General features: G+C 39.6%; 1 protein-coding gene across 1 annotated transcript in view; it reads left to right on the top strand.

Moving 5' to 3' along the window:
- Positions 1–18,867, top strand: part of CD96 (CD96 molecule) — an 87,874-nt gene that overhangs the window by 19,669 nt on the left and 49,338 nt on the right. The window contains exons 3-4 of the mRNA XM_064588141.1: positions 7,785–7,909; positions 16,246–16,453. Coding sequence (XP_064444211.1) covers positions 7,785–7,909; positions 16,246–16,453 — 333 coding nt within the window. The remainder of the gene's footprint in view (positions 1–7,784; positions 7,910–16,245; positions 16,454–18,867) is intronic.

The following is an 18,867-nucleotide window of genomic DNA, read 5'->3' on the forward strand; positions in this document are numbered from 1 at the left end:
TCTAAGTCTGACATTGTACTAATGTCCGTATTGAGTAGGTCTCTGGCAGTCGGTTACTGCCTCTTGTTCTTTTTGTTGAGGTGATTTTTTCCATCTTGTCATTATGTCCCAGAGGAGAATAGATGAATAAGAGAACAAAATGCTAACAGGGTAACAACATCCCCAGAGAATATACTCTAAACAAATCAGAAAAGACCTGAAAATGAGGGAAAAGAAAGGGAAAGGAAGAAAAAAGAAAAAGAAAAAGATAAAAACAAACGAAAACGGAACAAAACAAAAAAAACAGAATATGATCAAATATAATCAGACTGGTGCATAGATCAGTGCCACACACTAGATTTTGGGTGTATTTTGGTCTGTTAGAAGAAAGTGCCTCCCAAAATTTTAAAGAAAGAAAAACATATATGTACAAAAATAAGGGTTAATATGATGAAGGGATGGAATATGACTGTAAAGATGAAAATTATAAAAAAATTTTATAAAAGGAATTGATAAGAAGTTGTTTGATAAAACAAAGAAGAGGATTTAAAAAAGAAAAAAAAGGGAGAGAATGTGATCAGGCAGGAGATTAGAACAAAGCCATACACTAGAGATTTAGGGTATATTTTGATCTGTTAGAAGAAACTGTATCTCAAAATTTTAAAGAGAGAACAACTTATATATATATGCCAAAAATAAGGGAAACTACTATGAAGGGATACAATATGACTCTAAAGATGAAAAATAAAAATGTTTTTTAAAAAGGGATTGATAAGATGTTGTTGAAAAAGGGAAAAAGAAAAATTCAAAAAAAAAAAAAAAGACAGTTAAAAAAAAATTAACTTTGAAAGACTAAAGAATCATGGGGAAAAAGCCATGAATTCTATGTGCTGTATTCCCTTAGCACTGGAGTTCTGCCATTTCATTGATCGGTAAACTTGGTCTTGGCTGGTGGTTCTTGCTGATCTTCTGGGGGAGGGGCCTGTTGCCATGGTTCCCAAATGTCTTTGTCAGAGGCGGAATTGTCCCACCCTTGCCCTCCAGGCTAAGTAATCTGCTCGGGTTTGCTCTTGGGAGCTTTTGTTCCCTGCAAGCTTTCCGTACAGCTTTGGAGGAGAGAGTGAAAATGGCGGCCTCCCAATCTCTGCCCCGGAGGAGCTGAGAACTCGGGGCTCCGCTCCTCAGTGCACCCCCAGAGAAAAGCAGTCAATCACTCCTGTCTCCGCGGTCTCTGGCCGCACTCCGTGCTCACCCGGCCTGTGACCGAGTGTTTCTATCTCTGGCACATGACCGCATGTGGAGTCTCCAAACCCAGCAGATTCCTATGGTGCGCTCCTGCGCCGATCCTCCCGGGGGAGGAAGGGGAGTCTCCCCGGATCTGCCTCTTGTTGGGTCCCTGCTGGAGGAGCAGTGGCCCTACTGGGCCGCGGATCACGGTTTATGGCAACCCCGAGCTGAGAGCCCACGCCTTGGCTCCATCTCTGCAGCCGGCTTCCCCACTCCGATACCTGGGAGCTCTGCCGCACTCAGGCACCCCTGGTCTTTCTGTGACCCCGAAGGTCCTGAGACCCCACTGTTCCTGCAAGGGTTCCACCCCCCACCCCCCCCCCACCCCCCCACCCGCTTAGCCATTGGAGCGACGACCCTCAGCGGAGCTGACTACTAAAAGTTCCGATTTTGTGCTCCGTGGCTCTATCACTTGCCAGAAGCGGCCAACGGAGGCCCCCTCTCCCGCTGTCTATCCTCCCAAATATCGCCTTGGATTCACTTCTCCACACATCCTACCTTCCAGAAAGTGGTCGCTTTTCTGTTCAGAGAGTTGTTGCTGTTCTTTTCTTCGATCTCCTATTGAGTTCGTAGGTGTTCAGAATGGTTTGATCCCTATCCAGCTGAATTCCTGGGACCAGACAAAATCCAGGTTTCCTACTCCTCTGCGTAGTGGGATGCTTTTTCTTTCAGCATTTTGAATATATCTTCTGATTTCCGTTATTTCTGGTGAGAAGTGAGCCATTAATTTTATTATTGGTCTCCACATGTGATTGTTTTGTTTTGTTTTGTTTTTCTTGCTGATTTCAATTGCTGCTTCCATAATTCCCTCTTTGTTTTTGGCTTCCAGCAGGTTGATTATAATATGCCTAGGTGGGTTTCTCTTTGTGTTTAACTTTTTTGAGTTTTAAGACTCCTGGAGGTATAGATTAACTTTACGGAAAGTTTTTTAAAATTAAATATGAAGTTTTGGACCATTATTTCTTCAAACATTTGTTCTGTCCCACTCTTTCATCTCTCCTGCTGTGACTCCCATTGCATACATGTTAGGACACTTGAGCTCTGAAGCTCTGTTTTCCTTCAATCCTCTTTCTCCCTTTTCTTCAGATTAGATCATTTGTGTGTGTATGTATATATATATATATATTTCGATTATTTTTTTGGAGAAAGAGAGGGAGAGAGAGCACAGGTGGGAGGGGCAGAGGGAGAGGGAGAGAGTCCTAAGCAGACTCCACACTGAGTGCACAAAGCCCTATGCGGGGCTCAGTCTCACGACCCTGAGATCACAACCTGAGCCGAAACCAAGTGTCAGATGCTTAACCGACTGCACCACCCAGGTGCTCCTAGGTCATTTATATTAATCAATATTCAAATACACTGATTCTTTCTTCTGCCATCTCAAATTGGCTGTTGACAATCCCTAGTAAATTTTTCATCATTTTTTGTTACTGACTTTTCAACTCTAGAATAATTATTTGGTTCATTTGATAGTTTTCTACTTCTCCACTAGGATCCCCTATTTATTGAGTCATTTTCATCATCTTTTGTTTTAATCCCATGAACATACTTATAAGAGCTGCTTTAATATCTGTTAAATCCAATGTAGGACCCAATCAGAATCAGTTTCAACTAACTGCTTTTTTTCCTGAGTATGGATCACACTTTCCTTTTTTCTTCATGTATAACCTTTTTTGTTGTTGTTGTTGAAAACTAGACATAAAAATAATAATAATAATGTGACAATTATAGATCAGTGGGGTTTTTTCTTTTTTTTTTTTAATTTTGGTAACTACCCATATCTAAATTATAAAATCTGTTTCCTCTTCAGTATGTGGATATTGATTTTTCTGCTCAACTTTTTATTATAATTATTATGTCTTTAGTTTCCAAGGAATTGCCCCTGCATTGGCAAAGCCCCTTTGTTTGTCCACCAATGAATTTGACAAAAGTTGTACTCAAATTCCTCAAGCCTGTTAGTTAGGCTTCCATATCTGCGTTGGGTTGGGGGGGGCGGTAGTTAGAGGGTGCAAAGTTGCAGACCATAACACAGTCTCCCTTGGCTTTTGCTTTTCAATAAGCTCTCTGAGGTCTCTGCACTCACCTGTGTATTTTTCCAGTCAGCCTGGGGTGGGTAGACAACTTATCTCAGCTATTCCGTGACTCTCTAATTTCCAGAATCTCCGTGTTAAATGTCTATCTGCTCTGCTACTCACCCTAAATGGGATTTGCAAACCCATGCTAAAGCTTCAGTTTTTCTCTGTTTCCTACCGAGTTTGTGCCTGTTAGCTAACAAAGTGAAGGATCTTCATACTCAGACCTAATTTAAGTCTGCCTCTTCCAGAAGAAAAGCTGCTGTTTCTTGCAGCCAGCTCCAAGATGGTAAAGCTACCTGTCTCACTAACAACACTGGGGAAGGGGAATGGAAGGATTCCTAGGCAAGAGGAATATAGACTCCTGCTATTCTTACTGAAGTTCTAGCATTTTTCCAAGAAGAGATGTTTCTCAATTACATGTTTGCCTTTGGTCTTGAAATGATGGTTTTTATACATTTGCTCAGTTTTATACATGGCTTTTTTCACTGACCTTTTCATGGCCCCTAGCCACAAGCACCTCAACCCTCTCCCTGCCTCATTTGTGATCCTTATATTTTCTCTTTATTTCAAAATATATATTTATTACTACTCTCTTTCTTATAGCAATGATTTATTTTTAGTGCTAAAGGCAAACATAGATTCAACACTCACCACAGGCTTTATATAAATGCCTCTCCAGTCTGAAGTGTATTCGATTGGCGAATCCTCAGGAAGTGCTCATGAGAGCAATATTCCCTGACTTCTTATACATGGCTCTAACAGGTTTTATGTAGTCTTCATCTCAAAAGGCTTATTTTGCTGAATATAAAATCCTTAGCTCACATTTTCTTTCCTTGAGTACATTAAATATGTTGCTACATTATTTTCTGGCATAAAGAGTTGCTGTCAAAAAGCTAATAATAATCCTATTTTCTTTCCTATAACTGACTTTTAAAAAATACCATTATAATAATTTGCTTAATATCTATTCTGAGCCTATTTTCCTACTTTTTCAGTATAATCTTTCAATATGTATTTTCTAATCATTTTTTACTTTAAAAATTGTATTATAATTTTTAGTATTTTTTTCTGTCTACTGCTTATTTCCTTTGGTGCCTTCTATTATACATGCTTTTAATCTTCTTTGCTTATCACTTTCTTTGAAAGTGATACTTTTTATTTTAAAATTTATTATTTCTTAATTTATTTTAAAATTTCCCTTTATTGGATTTTAAAATTTCTTTTAGTGCATTAACTTTTGGGCCAAATGTTCTGTGTTTTTCTTCTAGTTTGCTCTTAATTTCTACAATGAGTTGTTATTTCCAACCCTTTCCTGAATTCTCTCACCTGTCTCTGCTGAGCTTCCTTTTTTCCAGTTGACTCATTTACCAATCTTGCTAAAATTTTTTGCAGCTCATATCATTTTCCTTATTTCTTTTACCTAATTTTGAGTTATTAGGCTACAGTTTTTATTGTGAAATTATCTTTTTCTAATGTGTTGCCATTGTTGAGGGGATGTTCTTTTGTTCCCTTTTCTCTTTTTTCTTATAGTATCTTTATGTGTGATTCTACCCCATTCCTTTTCTATTGCTCACACTTAAGGTAAATGCATGTTGATTTTTGCCATGGAAGGGTGGGCCAGGCTAGCTTTTATAAAGTGTTCAGTGTCTCTGGAGCAGTCTCTTCTGTTATTTTCAAGGTAAATAATATGCCATTGTACTTTCTGAGATATACTTCCTTCCCTCCTATCCCTCACTTTTATCTAAATTGCCTGTTTGCTTTCTCCTATTGGACCTATCCTGTTTAATTTGGATTCGACTCCCAGGGGTTTCTTCTCAGTATGGGATCTGTCTGAAAAGCACCCTTTATTCCAGCACTGACAAGCCTCCTCTTGTTTCCCTTGAGGGCACTGGTAATCTGGTGCCTGCAAACTCCTTTCTCCATTTCTGCTGCTATTCTCAGATTAGTTTGCATGTCTTTGCAGTGATTACCTGTTGCTTTGGGCTGGGGAGGGGTGGGGGGCGGAGTTCTCTAGTTCTGAGGGGCATCCGAAGCTCAGTCGATTTTCCTCTCTTTCTTTCTGCTCAGTTGCTGATACCACAGTGGTCCAGTTATTTGTCCCCATCTATTAATGGGGATATATTGTTAATTAGTGTTCCTATACATATTGCCTATATGTTTTTAGGTCTGCTACTCTAGTTACTTTGTCTGTTTTTGTAGGGAGTTTCAGGAATATTAAAAAAGTTAGGTCGGTTGCATTCCAAACTTCCCAGAATCTGGATCAACTTTACAAAAATTTAATACTTATATATTTGGGTAATGTACATTAAAATATAATTAACATATCAAGTGGATTTCATGCACTTCCCAAATATTAGTGCCTAGATCATTCTCTGTTGAAAATAAACTTATGTAAGTAAAACAATTATAAAAAAAAAATTAAAATAATATCAAGAATAAAATTAAATAGTGGTAATGGTGGTAAGCAGTCCTGGCAAACAATTTTGGTGGTAGTATACAAATAAATCATTTGGAATTACTATTATAGCTAAATTCTCTTAACCATAAATGGCAGGGCTTTTTTTTTTTTTTAATTATGGGGTTGGAATAACATTTGGAAACAGTAATGAGGAGCAAGGAAGGCACTGATCCCACCTCCTAATTTTGAGGAAATAAGGGCACAAAAAAATAAATGGCCACTATTTGAGAATGATGCAAGGAAGATATGCCCTAATGGAGAGGCCTGGTTTCAGGTAAGGAAGGGAGGAGGAATGAATTATCAGTAAACAGGGTAGCTTCTATTGCTGAGAGGTTGGAGTATAACAAAGTCCTAAAGGCTAGCTATAATATTCCAAACTGAGAAATATTCCACTTAAAAATATATGCCATTGATAATAATGAGAATACTCATACCCATTAAATTCACGGAATTTAAGTAGCTGAATGGTCAGAAGAAAGCTCTTAGTATAAGGAGGATCCTTGCTTTATTGGTTATAGTAGTTTATATAAACTAAAAACCCAAATTGAAAGAACACACAATTCAGTAACTGGAAATGACAAAATCGATGACGATATGTATATATGATAGCATGACATAAAGTTTCTGAAAATTTCAACCACCAATAGCTTAAGAATCATGCAAAACATTTTAAGTAAGAATACGGGTAACATTTGTTGGTTAAAAGGATTGCAGCGTATGAGAAAACGTATGCATACAAACAAGATTTATGTAGACATGGAAAAAAGAAAATCAGATTTTGGGATATTAGGATGATAGAAATCATTTATAAATTATTCTTGGATGTTGGGCGCCTGGGTGGCTCAGTTGGTTAAGCGACTGCCTTCGGCTCAGGTCATGATCCCAGGGTCCTGGGATCAAGTCCCACATCGGGCTCCCTGCTCGGCGGGAGGCCTGCTTCTCCCTCTCCCACTCCCCCTGCTTGTGTTCCTGCTCTCGCTGTCTCTGTCTCTGTCAAATAAATAAATAAAATCTTTAAAAAAAAAATTATTCTTGGATGTTATTATAGTTTAGTCACAAATGGGTATGTGTATGTCTATGACTTTCCCAAAGAGAGGCTATGAAACTGATATTTACGTCATATTCCTTTTAAAATGAAAAATAAATAGATGAAAATGAAAATAATCCATTAACAATGCCTTCTTCAGAGTTTCCTTATATATTTTTCTATATCATTCCATCTTTGGAGGAATATTTGTAAGCTCAAAAAGACAACTCATAAGGACAGTAAGGCAGTAAAAAGATCAGCGAATGTCAGTTTGGCAGGAGGGAGGGAGGATTCCAGTACAGAGGATTTTTAGGGCAGTGGAACTCTTCTGTATGATATTACAATGGTGAATACATGTCATTATACATCCCTCAAAACCCATAGAATGTACAGTACCAATAGTGAACTCTAATGTAAATAAGCTATGGACTTGAAGTGATAATGATGTCAATGTGTCATGGTAGTTTTATCAGTTGTAACAAATGTACGGCTGTGGTTAGGGATGTTAGTAGTTGGGGAGGTTGGGCATGCATAGGGGACAAGGGATATATGGGAACTTTTTCTACTTTCCATTCAGTTTTGCTATGAACCTAAAACGTCTCTAAAAAAAAACTTTAAACCGAGGCTAGGTTATAAAGCTTTATATTCTAACTGATCAAAAAAATATCTGAAGCCTAAAGCATTATTTTGGGGTTAAAGCAGAGGAACATACCAAATTGTGAGGTAGATTCTTTGGGGCAGCTTCCCTGTAATTTTTCAGTGGTAAGCAAGTCTCTCTGATTCTCAGTAGTTCCGTTTTGCCTTTTATACAATGAGGGCTGTTAGTGGGGTTTTGCCTTGTCATAGGTGAGCCCTGAGGGCAGATGAATATCTACACTAACACTGTTCCTGTTTCTGTCACAAAAAGCATTTTATAAACCAATCACATATTCCTGTCTCTTCCACCTATATTTCGTTATAGTTACACAGAATGAATGGAGAAGCAGCAATATAATAGAAGTACAGATAAATCAGACTGTGGAAATACCATGCGTTCAAAATATCTCCTCAGAAATTTCATCTGAGTTCACCTTTGCATGGTTGGTGGTAAGTGTTGCCCTTTTCGGTGAATAACCACAATGCTCTTTAAATATTAATGAAATAAAAATGAATAGCAAGTAATACTAGGGAAGGAAGCACACAGATGGAAGGTTGGGAACTGGAGGGGGAGGGACGGTGGGGGGGCACTAAAATTCCTTCCAACTCAGCAAGCCTCCAGGTCTATGAAGACAGTAATTTAAAAATTAGTTCCTAAAGGTTAGTTTCTATTTCAAGCTATATACCAAACCCTGATTACAGAGAGAAAAGAGTGTAATGGGCACTGGAGAGGAGCCCCATGCAGCAGAAACCCCTACGCACAAATATGTGTTTTATAAACAACATACGGAGGGGCGCCTGGGTGGCTCAGTTGTTGGGCGTCTGCCTTCGGCTCGGGTCATGATCCCGGGATCCTGGGATCGAGCCCTGCATCGGGCTCCCTGCTCGGCGGGAAGCCTGCTTCTCCCTCTCCCTCTCCCCCTGTTTGTGTTCCCTCTGTCACTGTGTCTCTCTCTGTCAAACAAATAAATAAAATCTTTAAAAATAAATAAATAAATAAATAAATAAACAACATATGGAGAGGGAAGAAACCCCTTTTCCTAGAATGCTTGCTACTGCATCCTGGAGAACACGCAACATTCCTTTAGATGGGGAGACACAAACTCTAATGCTTATAAGATACAGGCAGAAAACATACACGAGAGAAGCAGGACCTGTGTGGGAAGCAGCCACTCAGCAGCCTGCTCGGTTTTATTATTGCCACAGATTGTGGCAGACCCATAGTTGCCATGTTTTCTGACAGAGAGAGAGAAGGAGAAAGAGAGGGAGAAAGAAAGAGAGAGAGAGAAAGAGGAAAAAGAAAGAAGCCAGAAATCTAGATTTTTATGAGAAACTTTCCAAGGCAATCCAACCAAACGGCAGCTAGCTTTAATCTAAATCTATAGTAGACCTCTAATATTGTTAAACTGGTTGATGACACAAGACTAACACAAAGATAAACATAAGCACAGTTTTGAGAATCACATAATGGGGTGTTGATTTAGATGACCCAGAACATGATTATGATAATTTTTAGATGGTCATCAAGATGAAAACACAAGATTCAAAAATTATTGCAGAACTCCTAGATCCATGAATATAGTGGCTGATACAGTTTGCAAAATACTATATCCACATAAATAACTCGTATTACAAGTTACCTAAATTTCTGTGGACTGTTTTGGAAACTAGACCATTTGTCTGAGGATGTGCCAAATCCAGAATAATGGACTTGCAAGGAGGCCTCAGAATACAACCTACTGATGAGTTGTCACTGTCTAGATAATTTTTGGGATAGTCAGTAGGATGAAAAGAAACAGATGTTCTAAAATAATTTTCTCAGACTGTTCTAAAATCTACAATGTCTCTTTGTCATCTGTCAAAACACACTTTTTCCCCCCTTTTATAGGGTTTGGTTTCCAAAATGTAAGTCTTCCTATCATTACGTCTATCTTTAGTATAAGTCAATTGTTCTTAACCAACATGATACAAAGTGTTTCTCAGACAAAAGTTGAAAAGAGGAGATGATCTCAAGAGGGCAGGAACTGGCCGTACTAAACATTACAGCAATGGAAGTGCACCATCTACGCCTTGCTTGCGTTATTCGTAGTTCCCACCAATGCGTGAACATCTCCACTCTAATTACCACAGTTTCACTATTAAGGGGAATCATCAAGTTTAATAATAATAAATAATAATACAGTTTAATAAAGCTTGACTGTAGGGATTTATACTGGCTAGTAAGTTGATCTATAGTGTTCTTATCAAAAGGCTGGGTTATCTGTTTTTCCAAGCAAGTGTCAATACTTCAGCCAGTCTGTGTCTTTTGTGTGACTCTGAGTTTCTCCAGGGCAAAAAGCTATGCCACTCATTTAAAAAATCCCTAGCATCTCCTTTAGTACATAGGCACTCAATAAAGAATAAATAACTGATTGGATCTGTTTCTCTTTGTCCCACTCCCCCACAGTCCTATTCATTGGCCTCATATTAAACTGATGGTCACTAAATTCATGCTGGCTGTTCAACCGGTTAATGAGCATCTCATTAGGTATCAACAACTAGATAACTGATAAGGCATCTTCTATGCACTGGTTGTCTTCAAAGAAGCGAGAAGGCTAGGCAGACGTTATCTGTGGATCCTGCCAGGGCATGTAGGATAAATGAGGGATGGAGAGAGTGCACCTAAGATCACATGGTGAGGCAATCCTAAACGTCGAGAACCTCCAGCCACGCTGTCACTTTGAAGAATGCACCATGATACAGACAACTTGAGGAATCTTTTTGAAAGAAACCTCTCTTCAAAGGGAACATTGTATTGCCAAATGTGCGAGTAAATTCCTACTGCACATTCCCCTTTTAAATGTCAAAATCTATTTGCTCCTCCGATTTACATCTGTGCTCTGCACTGTTGGCAGCTGTGGGATTCAGCAGGTCTGAGAGGAGATCAGCTAATGTGCTCATATGAGGGAGTCAACCGCAATTCTTCGAGTCACAACTATTAGAGGCCTGCAGAGGACACAAATACCCCCTCAGTCCATATTTTCATTCTTTTCTCTCTTGTTAAACCAGCGGTAATAATCATAATAAGCCAGTTGTTCTTAAAAACATGATACAATGTGGCTTTTAGAAAAAGATTAAAGAGTGAAGGTGTTGAAGATGAGCTGAGGAGGGTGGGAGCCTGCTGGACTGAGCTGGGAAACTCCAGGAAGCTGCAAAGTGCTCCCCCACTTCAAATGCCCCACTAAAGCCCTAGAAACAAATTTATAAACTGAAATTATTTTAATCTAGGTCACTGAAAAACAGAAGTCATGTCTCCTTGTATGTGGGATTTTATAAAATCTAATTAATTCTGTTATGACCCTCATGGGAAAGGTGATCATTGGGATCCTCAGTTATCATAAAAATGTCATTTGCCTTGTGTACCCAACCCCATGCAAAGGCTGTGTCAAATGTGTCCTTGGGGTGGTTTCTTGGCATTTGGGGAAGTTACATTCCAGGATGGCGACTGCACTGAAGCAGAAAGGCATCAGATGCAAATACCGTATCCAACATTGAACTAGCATGAGAGGTAATTAAATAAACACAAAGGGTTAATCCTTCAGTGGACACTGAGGGTTTATGTACATGATGGGATGATGAATAAGAAGTCATAGGATATTTGTGTTTAGGTGGTGTGCAGTTGGTAGATAAAGGACAAGTAATCGTTTTTCCAGTTTATGTCCTGAGGCACAAGGATAGAGTCATCTGGGAAATTCTGCAGGCTTATTCTGGGAGCTTCTAAATACAGTCTAATATTCAGCTGAGCAGGGAGCCTGATGTGGGGCTCGATCCCAGGACCCTGGGATCACGACCTGAGCCGAAGGCAGACGCTTAACAACTGAGCCACTCAGGTGCCCCTAATATTCTGTTTTCATTCCAAGGTATCACCCTGATTTCCTATAACATAAATTTCAATTCAGTCCCACAAACATATATGAATCTGTTTTGAGTGTTAAGTCCTACAGGGATACAAAACTACATCAAATATATTTCCTGCCATGAAATACAGCTTTAATAAAAACAAAAAATGGCAGCCGAGAGGGAAAATAGTTTGATTCTGCATAAATGGACCTGGAAAAGCTTCTTAGGTTATATTTGAGCTGGATAATTAAAGAACAGTTGGCCAGCAAACATCAGACATGTACTACACCAAGACCCTGGGACCTTGAATACAAGTTGGTAGTGGAGGTGGAAAGAGTTATCGAAGAAATGTTTGTTTTCAAATTTGGTGGATAAAGAGAAACCCTGATTTTTCTCCTTAAAGTCATGAAAAGAAGGAGAAGACTGTATCAGATTCAAACAGTTCAATATTTGTGATAAAGGCACAAAACTAAAACCTAGATGCTTATATTTCTTTACATTTCTGTCTATATCTTTTCCATATACTCTTCTTCAATATTTGTAATGTTTTATATTTAAACAAAAAGCGAACTGGCATTAAAAACAATGTTGGTTTCCCATGCCTGTGGGAAGCCTAGCTATTCAGAAAACAAAACTCACCTTCTACCTGATGGCAGCTGACCCTGTCTTCACTATAATCAGAAATAAAGTGGTAGCCAACTCACAAAGGACTAACAACCAATTGTGATGATTAGAAAAATATTGTTCCAGTGTTCTACAGAGGAGACGTAGGGAGCTTTGCTAACCGCCCGTTTTGACAGCACCAACTAGATAGAAAATAAATGGAAGAAATGTGAAGATAGGAAGCAGTTTGGAGATAAAGAAGTAGCAGTTGATACAATTAACAGAATTTATTGAATGTGCTCTGTACACTCAACACCTGCCATGGGCTGTGGTCAGCACAGCCAGGTCCGACATGGTGCTCAGGCCAGCCTGGAGATGAGATAACATCACTAAATCAAATAGTAACAAAGTCTCTCTTCTGTATTGGAAATTCTGAGTCTATACAAAAACAGGAAAGCCTTCACAAATTATTTTAAGGTTTGTCATTAAGGTCATTAAGGGACATACAGGAAGAGCTTTTCATGATTCGATAAGACCCTGCCCAACCCTCATCGTGTTAATTATTTTATCCAACTCCTGCCCAAAATTTAATTATACGTTTATTTCTCTTCTATGGGTCCTGATTTTTTGTTTTTCTTGTGAATTTATTCTTCCCCTCAAATAGACTATAAGCAGAAAAGGCAAGGACTGTTTGTTCTACTACTGTTATGAGGCTGAATATAGCAAAATCATTAATAGCATGACTTTTGGAAGGAAATTGTTGTTTTCAAGTTCTGGCTCTTCTGTTTACTAACAGTGTGACCTGGGAGCTAGGATTAGGGTGAGGTGAGCAAGGCCCTCTCCTTAAGTACAAAATTTAAGGGACTGCCCCAAAAATCAGCAATTGAGATACATATTTTAATGAATTATTTTTTTAAAGTCAAAATTTAGGGGAAATGCATGATGAACAAAATACCAAATTTTAAATAAAGGTAGGCAGTGTTTTTGTCTGTTTTGAGACCCAGGTATGCTGTTCAAGGAGAAGTATTTTCCAGTTAGTCTGTGGTTTCTGGGACTTCATGATATTGTATCCCCCATGGGCAAAACTTTACACAGTCATAAAAATTTTTTTAATTGTAGATTTTTTAATTTTTTCCACTTGGTCAAGATATGGGAGAATATTTTAAGAAGTGTATATAGGGGCACACGTTGTTCCTTTTGTCTCAGAATTCAGTATGACTTTGGATATGTTGCCTACATTAAGTTTTAGTTCCCTCCTGTGTAAAAGGGGATGATCATAGCATTGACCCGATGGTGGCATTGTGAAGTATGAATAAGGTAATTCAAACTAAATAATTTAGCATAGTACCTGTACTCAGTATATATTGAAAGTTCATCTTTAAAGGATCCATTTTATGACTCTCCGTAATTCTTCAGTTTAGCCTTGCAGATCGTGAATTCTCATGAAATACAGACTGATCATCAGTGAGGCTAAAGGACAGTAAGTTTGTATTACTTGAGTGTCTCCTGAGGGTGTAGCATAAGGGTACCATACATGTTAGCTGGTCCAGGCTGCATTCCTCATTAAATCATATGGGTCCTCCAATTTGAGAATCCCATTAAGTTTTAGAAATATTTATTAATATTTTAAAAAGTTGTCAATTTTTTTTCTTTGAAGAACAAGAAAAAAAAAACCACCCAAACAGGTAAGAATAAAGACTCTGTACAAGACCTCTTACCAGTCTGTTTCCAGCAGACCAGGTTACCTAAGGTCATTATTATCAGGTAGGAGTTGAGGTATACTCTCTGACCCCTAAAAGAGCTCTTTCAGTCAACAAATTGCCCACACTTCTGTAATCTGCAGATTTTATAAAGGCCTCCGGCTTCCTGGAATTTCTCCTAAATTTTTCATTCCAGATACTCAAAAAAAATTCTTTTTATTATTTTGTGATGGTTTGGTTTTTATTAGTACATGTTGTCTCTGAGACTTAATTGTCCCTGGACCTGGGCGTCTCTGCTTTTTGATGCTGTGACTTAAGTACCTTGCTTTGTTTGACCTTTGCACAAATTACTTAGCCTAAGTTTATTCCGGATTGTCATAAGGAATAAATAAGACTTGAAAGAACTTTGCAGTGTCTAAAACATAATAGGTGCTAAATAAATTTAAGCTATGATTAATAAGAATATAAAATTTTAGTAGTGGTAGTAACGTAATATTACTATTATTTTCCCCTCTCCCAGCTCCAGACATTTCATTTGTTTGCCTGAACTCATTTTTTTCCCCAACTCTTCTCTCATTTGCTCTGAGAAGGCGGCCCTTCGTGTGCAGGTTCTTGCCTCGGCCCCGTATTTAACTCCTCCATCAATTAAACTACGCTAGCCAGGCACACAGAGCTACACAATAAAGGAAGGGCAGCTTTTGTCTCCCTAGTCTCCAAGCTCAGCCTCTGACTGCCTTTCTTCCCACTACAAAGTAACAGATAGAAGCATTCCAAGTGGGGAGCCATTTCCTAAGTGACCAAGAAGCGTTTTGAACTCTAAGATCCTCACAAAAACAGAGCCTGTGCATGAAGCAAGAGCTGTGTAAATTAGCAGGTTGTACAGACCTGCAGGGGGAGCCTGCTTCCTTAATGATTGGCTTCCAGATCAGCAGCCATTGAGTGAACCGCCTTCCACTTTCTTCTGCTGTCACCACCCAACACTAAGGGCTCCTTTCAGAGCCCCTGTCTCCAGGATACAATCTCTCTCCCTTTAATTTTCTATGTGCTTCTTCACTAGGAAGACTCCTAGGTCCATCTTTATGTGGGGATAAAAGTATGTACATTGTTTCAGGAGGAAGTCTTGAGCAGGGTATCATTCTTTGCAAGAGGTACTATCTGAATCTGTATGTAAAGTTGATACCAATCCTAGCTATATGCACCTAAAGAATCCCGTCTTACAGAAGAGTTTCTACTAAGTATATTCTGGAAATATCTGTATGAACTATTTAAGAAGTCTGTCTTCGTGTTTCCACTGTTTCTGCTCCTAGCTCAAACTTGAATTCTCTCACTCACCTAGCTTCCATTTCTACTACTCTGAATCTGTCTGTTTTTTTAACAGATTTAGGCCAGAAATTTCAAGCAACAGATCTTTGTTTTCACTATTTTGTGACTTCTTCTTCCCCATCAAATGCTTGCTGTTCAACCTTCTTCATCTTAGTTCCCCTCATTTCCCCCTGATCTCTGCATATAATGATTCATCTGTTGTTTAGAGTTAGACCAGTGGTTCTCAAATCTGGATCCTTTGAGGACCTTTAAAAAAAAATACCCCAGCCTGAGTCTCATCCCAGAAAAACTGAGGTAGAATCTTCAGAGGAGAGACTTTGTGCATCAGAATGTTTTCAAAGCAACTCAGTTGAGAATATTAAGTTATACTAAAGAAGAATGAGGGCATAACCCTTCCTCTACCCTTGTGCCCCTCAAGAGTCTCCTCCTCACTGGCCCTTATCACATTTACTGACACTGACCAGCACGGTGATACCCCAGGGATCTTGTCCATGGAAATTCTGGGTATGGCAAGAATAATAGGAGCTTTCCTTCACAGACCCAAGAAAGGATATGGAATAGAAGAACGAAGTACTTCAAATACACTCTGATCTGTGGAACTCAGATTAACATTTACAGTCTACCCTATATGTGTCCTCCTTGAAGGTAACATAGAAATAAGGACAGAGGGCAAGGACCATGACTAGGAGGTGTCTAGGGCACAAAATTTAAGGAGGCACTTACTCTCAGATGCCCACCCTGCACTTACAAGTCCCTGAGACTAAGTGCCTCCTTAAATGTTATGCCCTAGGGGTCTCTTCACCTCCTCCTAGTCCTGGCCCCTAGGGGAGCTAAAATGAGACCTTTTCTAAGGGGAAGGTTGAAGGGAGGACAACTGTAATCATCCAGTTCTGGTGAAGATTTAAAACAAAACTGATAAGCACATCTTAGCATTAAGATTCTTGAACTTAAAATGAGATTTATGATCTTTCATTAGCCCCCAGTGCTGTGCCCTCCAAATCCCACCCCCGATATGCAGCTTATGGAAAGTTATGAAGGGGAAGTTGTAGTCAGAAGAGCATCAAGTTTACATTCATGTTAGGAGAGGGTGACTGTAGTTGTCAACTGAAAGTCAAGTGTAAAGATCTTTTCTCTAGTAACATACTAAATCTCTCTTAATTTCAATTCTTCATTCATCATCTCTATTTTTTACAGATATAAATGAATTAATGCATGGAGAACATCTAGCCCAGAGCTGGCATGATTGAGTGCACAGTAACTAGTAACTATTTCTTTCAGCAGGAGGATAATGGAACTCGGGAAACACTTATCACCCAAGGTCAATCCATCAGCAATTCCACATTATTTAAAGACAGAGTCAAGCTAGGTACAGACTATAAACTCTACCTCTCTCCAGTCCAAATCCACGATGATGACCAGAAGTTCTCCTGCCACGTTATGGTCAGACCTGGCAAAATCTTGAGGAGTTCCACCACAGTCAAGGTTTTTGGTAAGATTTTTTGTTCTCTGAGCTCCCTGCCGTCTTTCTGTCCATTTCTCCTGCCTTGCTCTACCCTGGAAAGAAAGTGCCCTGTTAACTGGAGAGTAGCCCTCCAGGGTAGCTACTCTGGAGCTGTTTCCCTTGAGACTGTCATTCATGTTAGGGGTGAGGATAAGGATAGAAGTTAAAAAACAATGATTGAGTTGATAGAACAAAATCACACAGAAAGCCATAGATTGGCCAGTTTCCTGGTGACCACTCCTTATTTACAACTTTAATGTTTCCTGAGAATACTGGAAATCTCTTTAATTATAACTGCCAAAATCTAATTACTTAGTTGTCTAACTGTCTTGGTTGCTTGCTGGAGGAAGGCAGAATGGGGACAGTGTGAGGAAAGGAAAATGATAAACACAGCTCCAAAGAAACTGCAGGAGTCTCCCCACCCCCAGCAGGGCCAGCTCCTCAGCAAAGGAGCCTGCAGGGATGGCCCTCTATCCCTGCCTTCACAAAAGTGTAGAGCAGAGCTGAAATATCCACCGTGGCCTCACTCAAATTGCACAGACTCTGCAGGGAGTAAATTTGGGGGAAATGTGAAAATCCTACTTTGCTCAGTGATGCATGGCAATATTAATAAATACAAACCCCTGGCTTTGGATTTTTTTTATCTTTGTCGCCAAAAACTGTGTTTTTTAAAAAGTGATTTTTAAATGAAGGCAAAGACAAAAGCAGTGATGTGGATGAACAATTAATTATTTTTGCAAATGAGGTAAATAGAGAGAAAATAACTTCACAAAATCTAAGGGCATGAGCTACTAGATTTTCCTTCAGTTCTCTGAATGACTAGACAAGTGAATAATCTTTGTTTTTACTTAGAATCATATTGCATTATTTTTAAAGATCAGAGAATCCAGTATTTTGAGGGAAATGCAAACCCTGTGGTGCATAAAGATAGAAGCAGCTACAGCCAAGATTTCTGTAGTTTGAAGTCTTTTGCTTATAGCTCTTCCTATATCTCTCTCCGGCTCGCCCTCCTTCCCTCCCTTTCCCTCCACCTCTCCTTGGGGGATGGGCTAAGAGATAATGGATCACCCCTGATGATCAGGTTGCTTATGGAGCCTGAACAGTGCACTGTGAAGAGGTGGGAAAGACTGTTCATCTCTCATCGATACCACCCTCCGCTTACTTACTGGGGCGTGACTGTCTTGGACCCAACATGAAACTGACTCATTCGGCCTGACTTTTGGCAAATCAATGAAGGCAGCTATCCAGGATGTGAAAAGAAATGTCGATTCTAAGTTAGGCAAACTATGTCCCATTTGGCCAAGGGTTTTTGCACCACAGCTTGATCTAACTGCCTTGTCAACACTTAACCGTGCCCCATAGCTCTCTGCGGCAGATACTTCCATCTTCGTCTTGAAAGCTTTTCACTCTTTGACGTCTCGCTCTCCTGGCCCTGTTTGTGTCTACATCTCCCTCTCTGTTTCTTCTTTGATCTCCATTCAGTGGATGCTTAAAAATAAGAGGTTCTGCCTGCTCGTTCATTAGATTTTCCCTGCTTCCTGGCTTTCCTCTTTAGCGAATGGGTCAGCCAGGCTGTGCTTGGCCAGTCTCATCTAGTCCTTAGATGATGTGTGTGTCCCACCAAGTGCATATTATAGTGGTCCTGGCATGGCGGTAAAATACATGTCTTATTCAGGACCCACTCAGCATCCCTCAGTGATTCCTCAAATAGAACAAGCCAAAAATAAAACCTTGAAAACCTTGAAATAAATACCCAAGTGTAGCAGAGACCCACTCCAGCTTGGATGCCCTAAATCCAGCTATTTCTTCTTCCTTAATAATGCCTCCATTCTCTAACAGTCCAGGAACCAGAAGCTTCCCCAGCTCCCTTGCTACTTCCTGCCCCTCTCTCACTAACCTCCTCTGACTTGACTTTCCTTATCAGGGAACCTGTCATCACAGGTTTGCTCCTGCCCCCTCCTAAGCCCTAAACCTGATTGTCCTGAGCTTCTAAAGGAATGTCTCTCTAGTACCCTTGCAACTTTCAGTAACTGTTTTTTCTTTCAGGTCCTTCATTCCAATAGTATCTATTGCTAATATGAGGTCAGAATACCCCTCCTCCCTTTAGTGTATTTTGGTTTGGGTTGTACTTTGGTTTGGGTTCCGCTGAAAGAAAACACTGAGACAAGGATTTGAGCTAAATTAATTTATTTGAGAAGTATTTATTGAGGGAATTTATGGAGGGAAACATCAGAAGAGGAGTGGAAAAGCCAAGGAAGGGAAGGAAGATAATGAAATGTACACGATCATGCTGGTTACCAGTGTGGACTTAGAGCTCACTCCCCCCAGAGAACTCCGGAAGAACACACATCAGAGTTCTCCCATATAAAGGCAAGGAAGTTGGGGTATTACCCACCAACTCG

The sequence above is a fragment of the Mirounga angustirostris genome, unplaced genomic scaffold (genome assembly GCF_029215605.1).
Source record: "Mirounga angustirostris isolate CCGP_5_RB_7025 unplaced genomic scaffold, mMirAng1.0.hap1 SCAF_1, whole genome shotgun sequence".
Classification (NCBI taxonomy): domain Eukaryota; kingdom Metazoa; phylum Chordata; class Mammalia; order Carnivora; family Phocidae; genus Mirounga; species Mirounga angustirostris.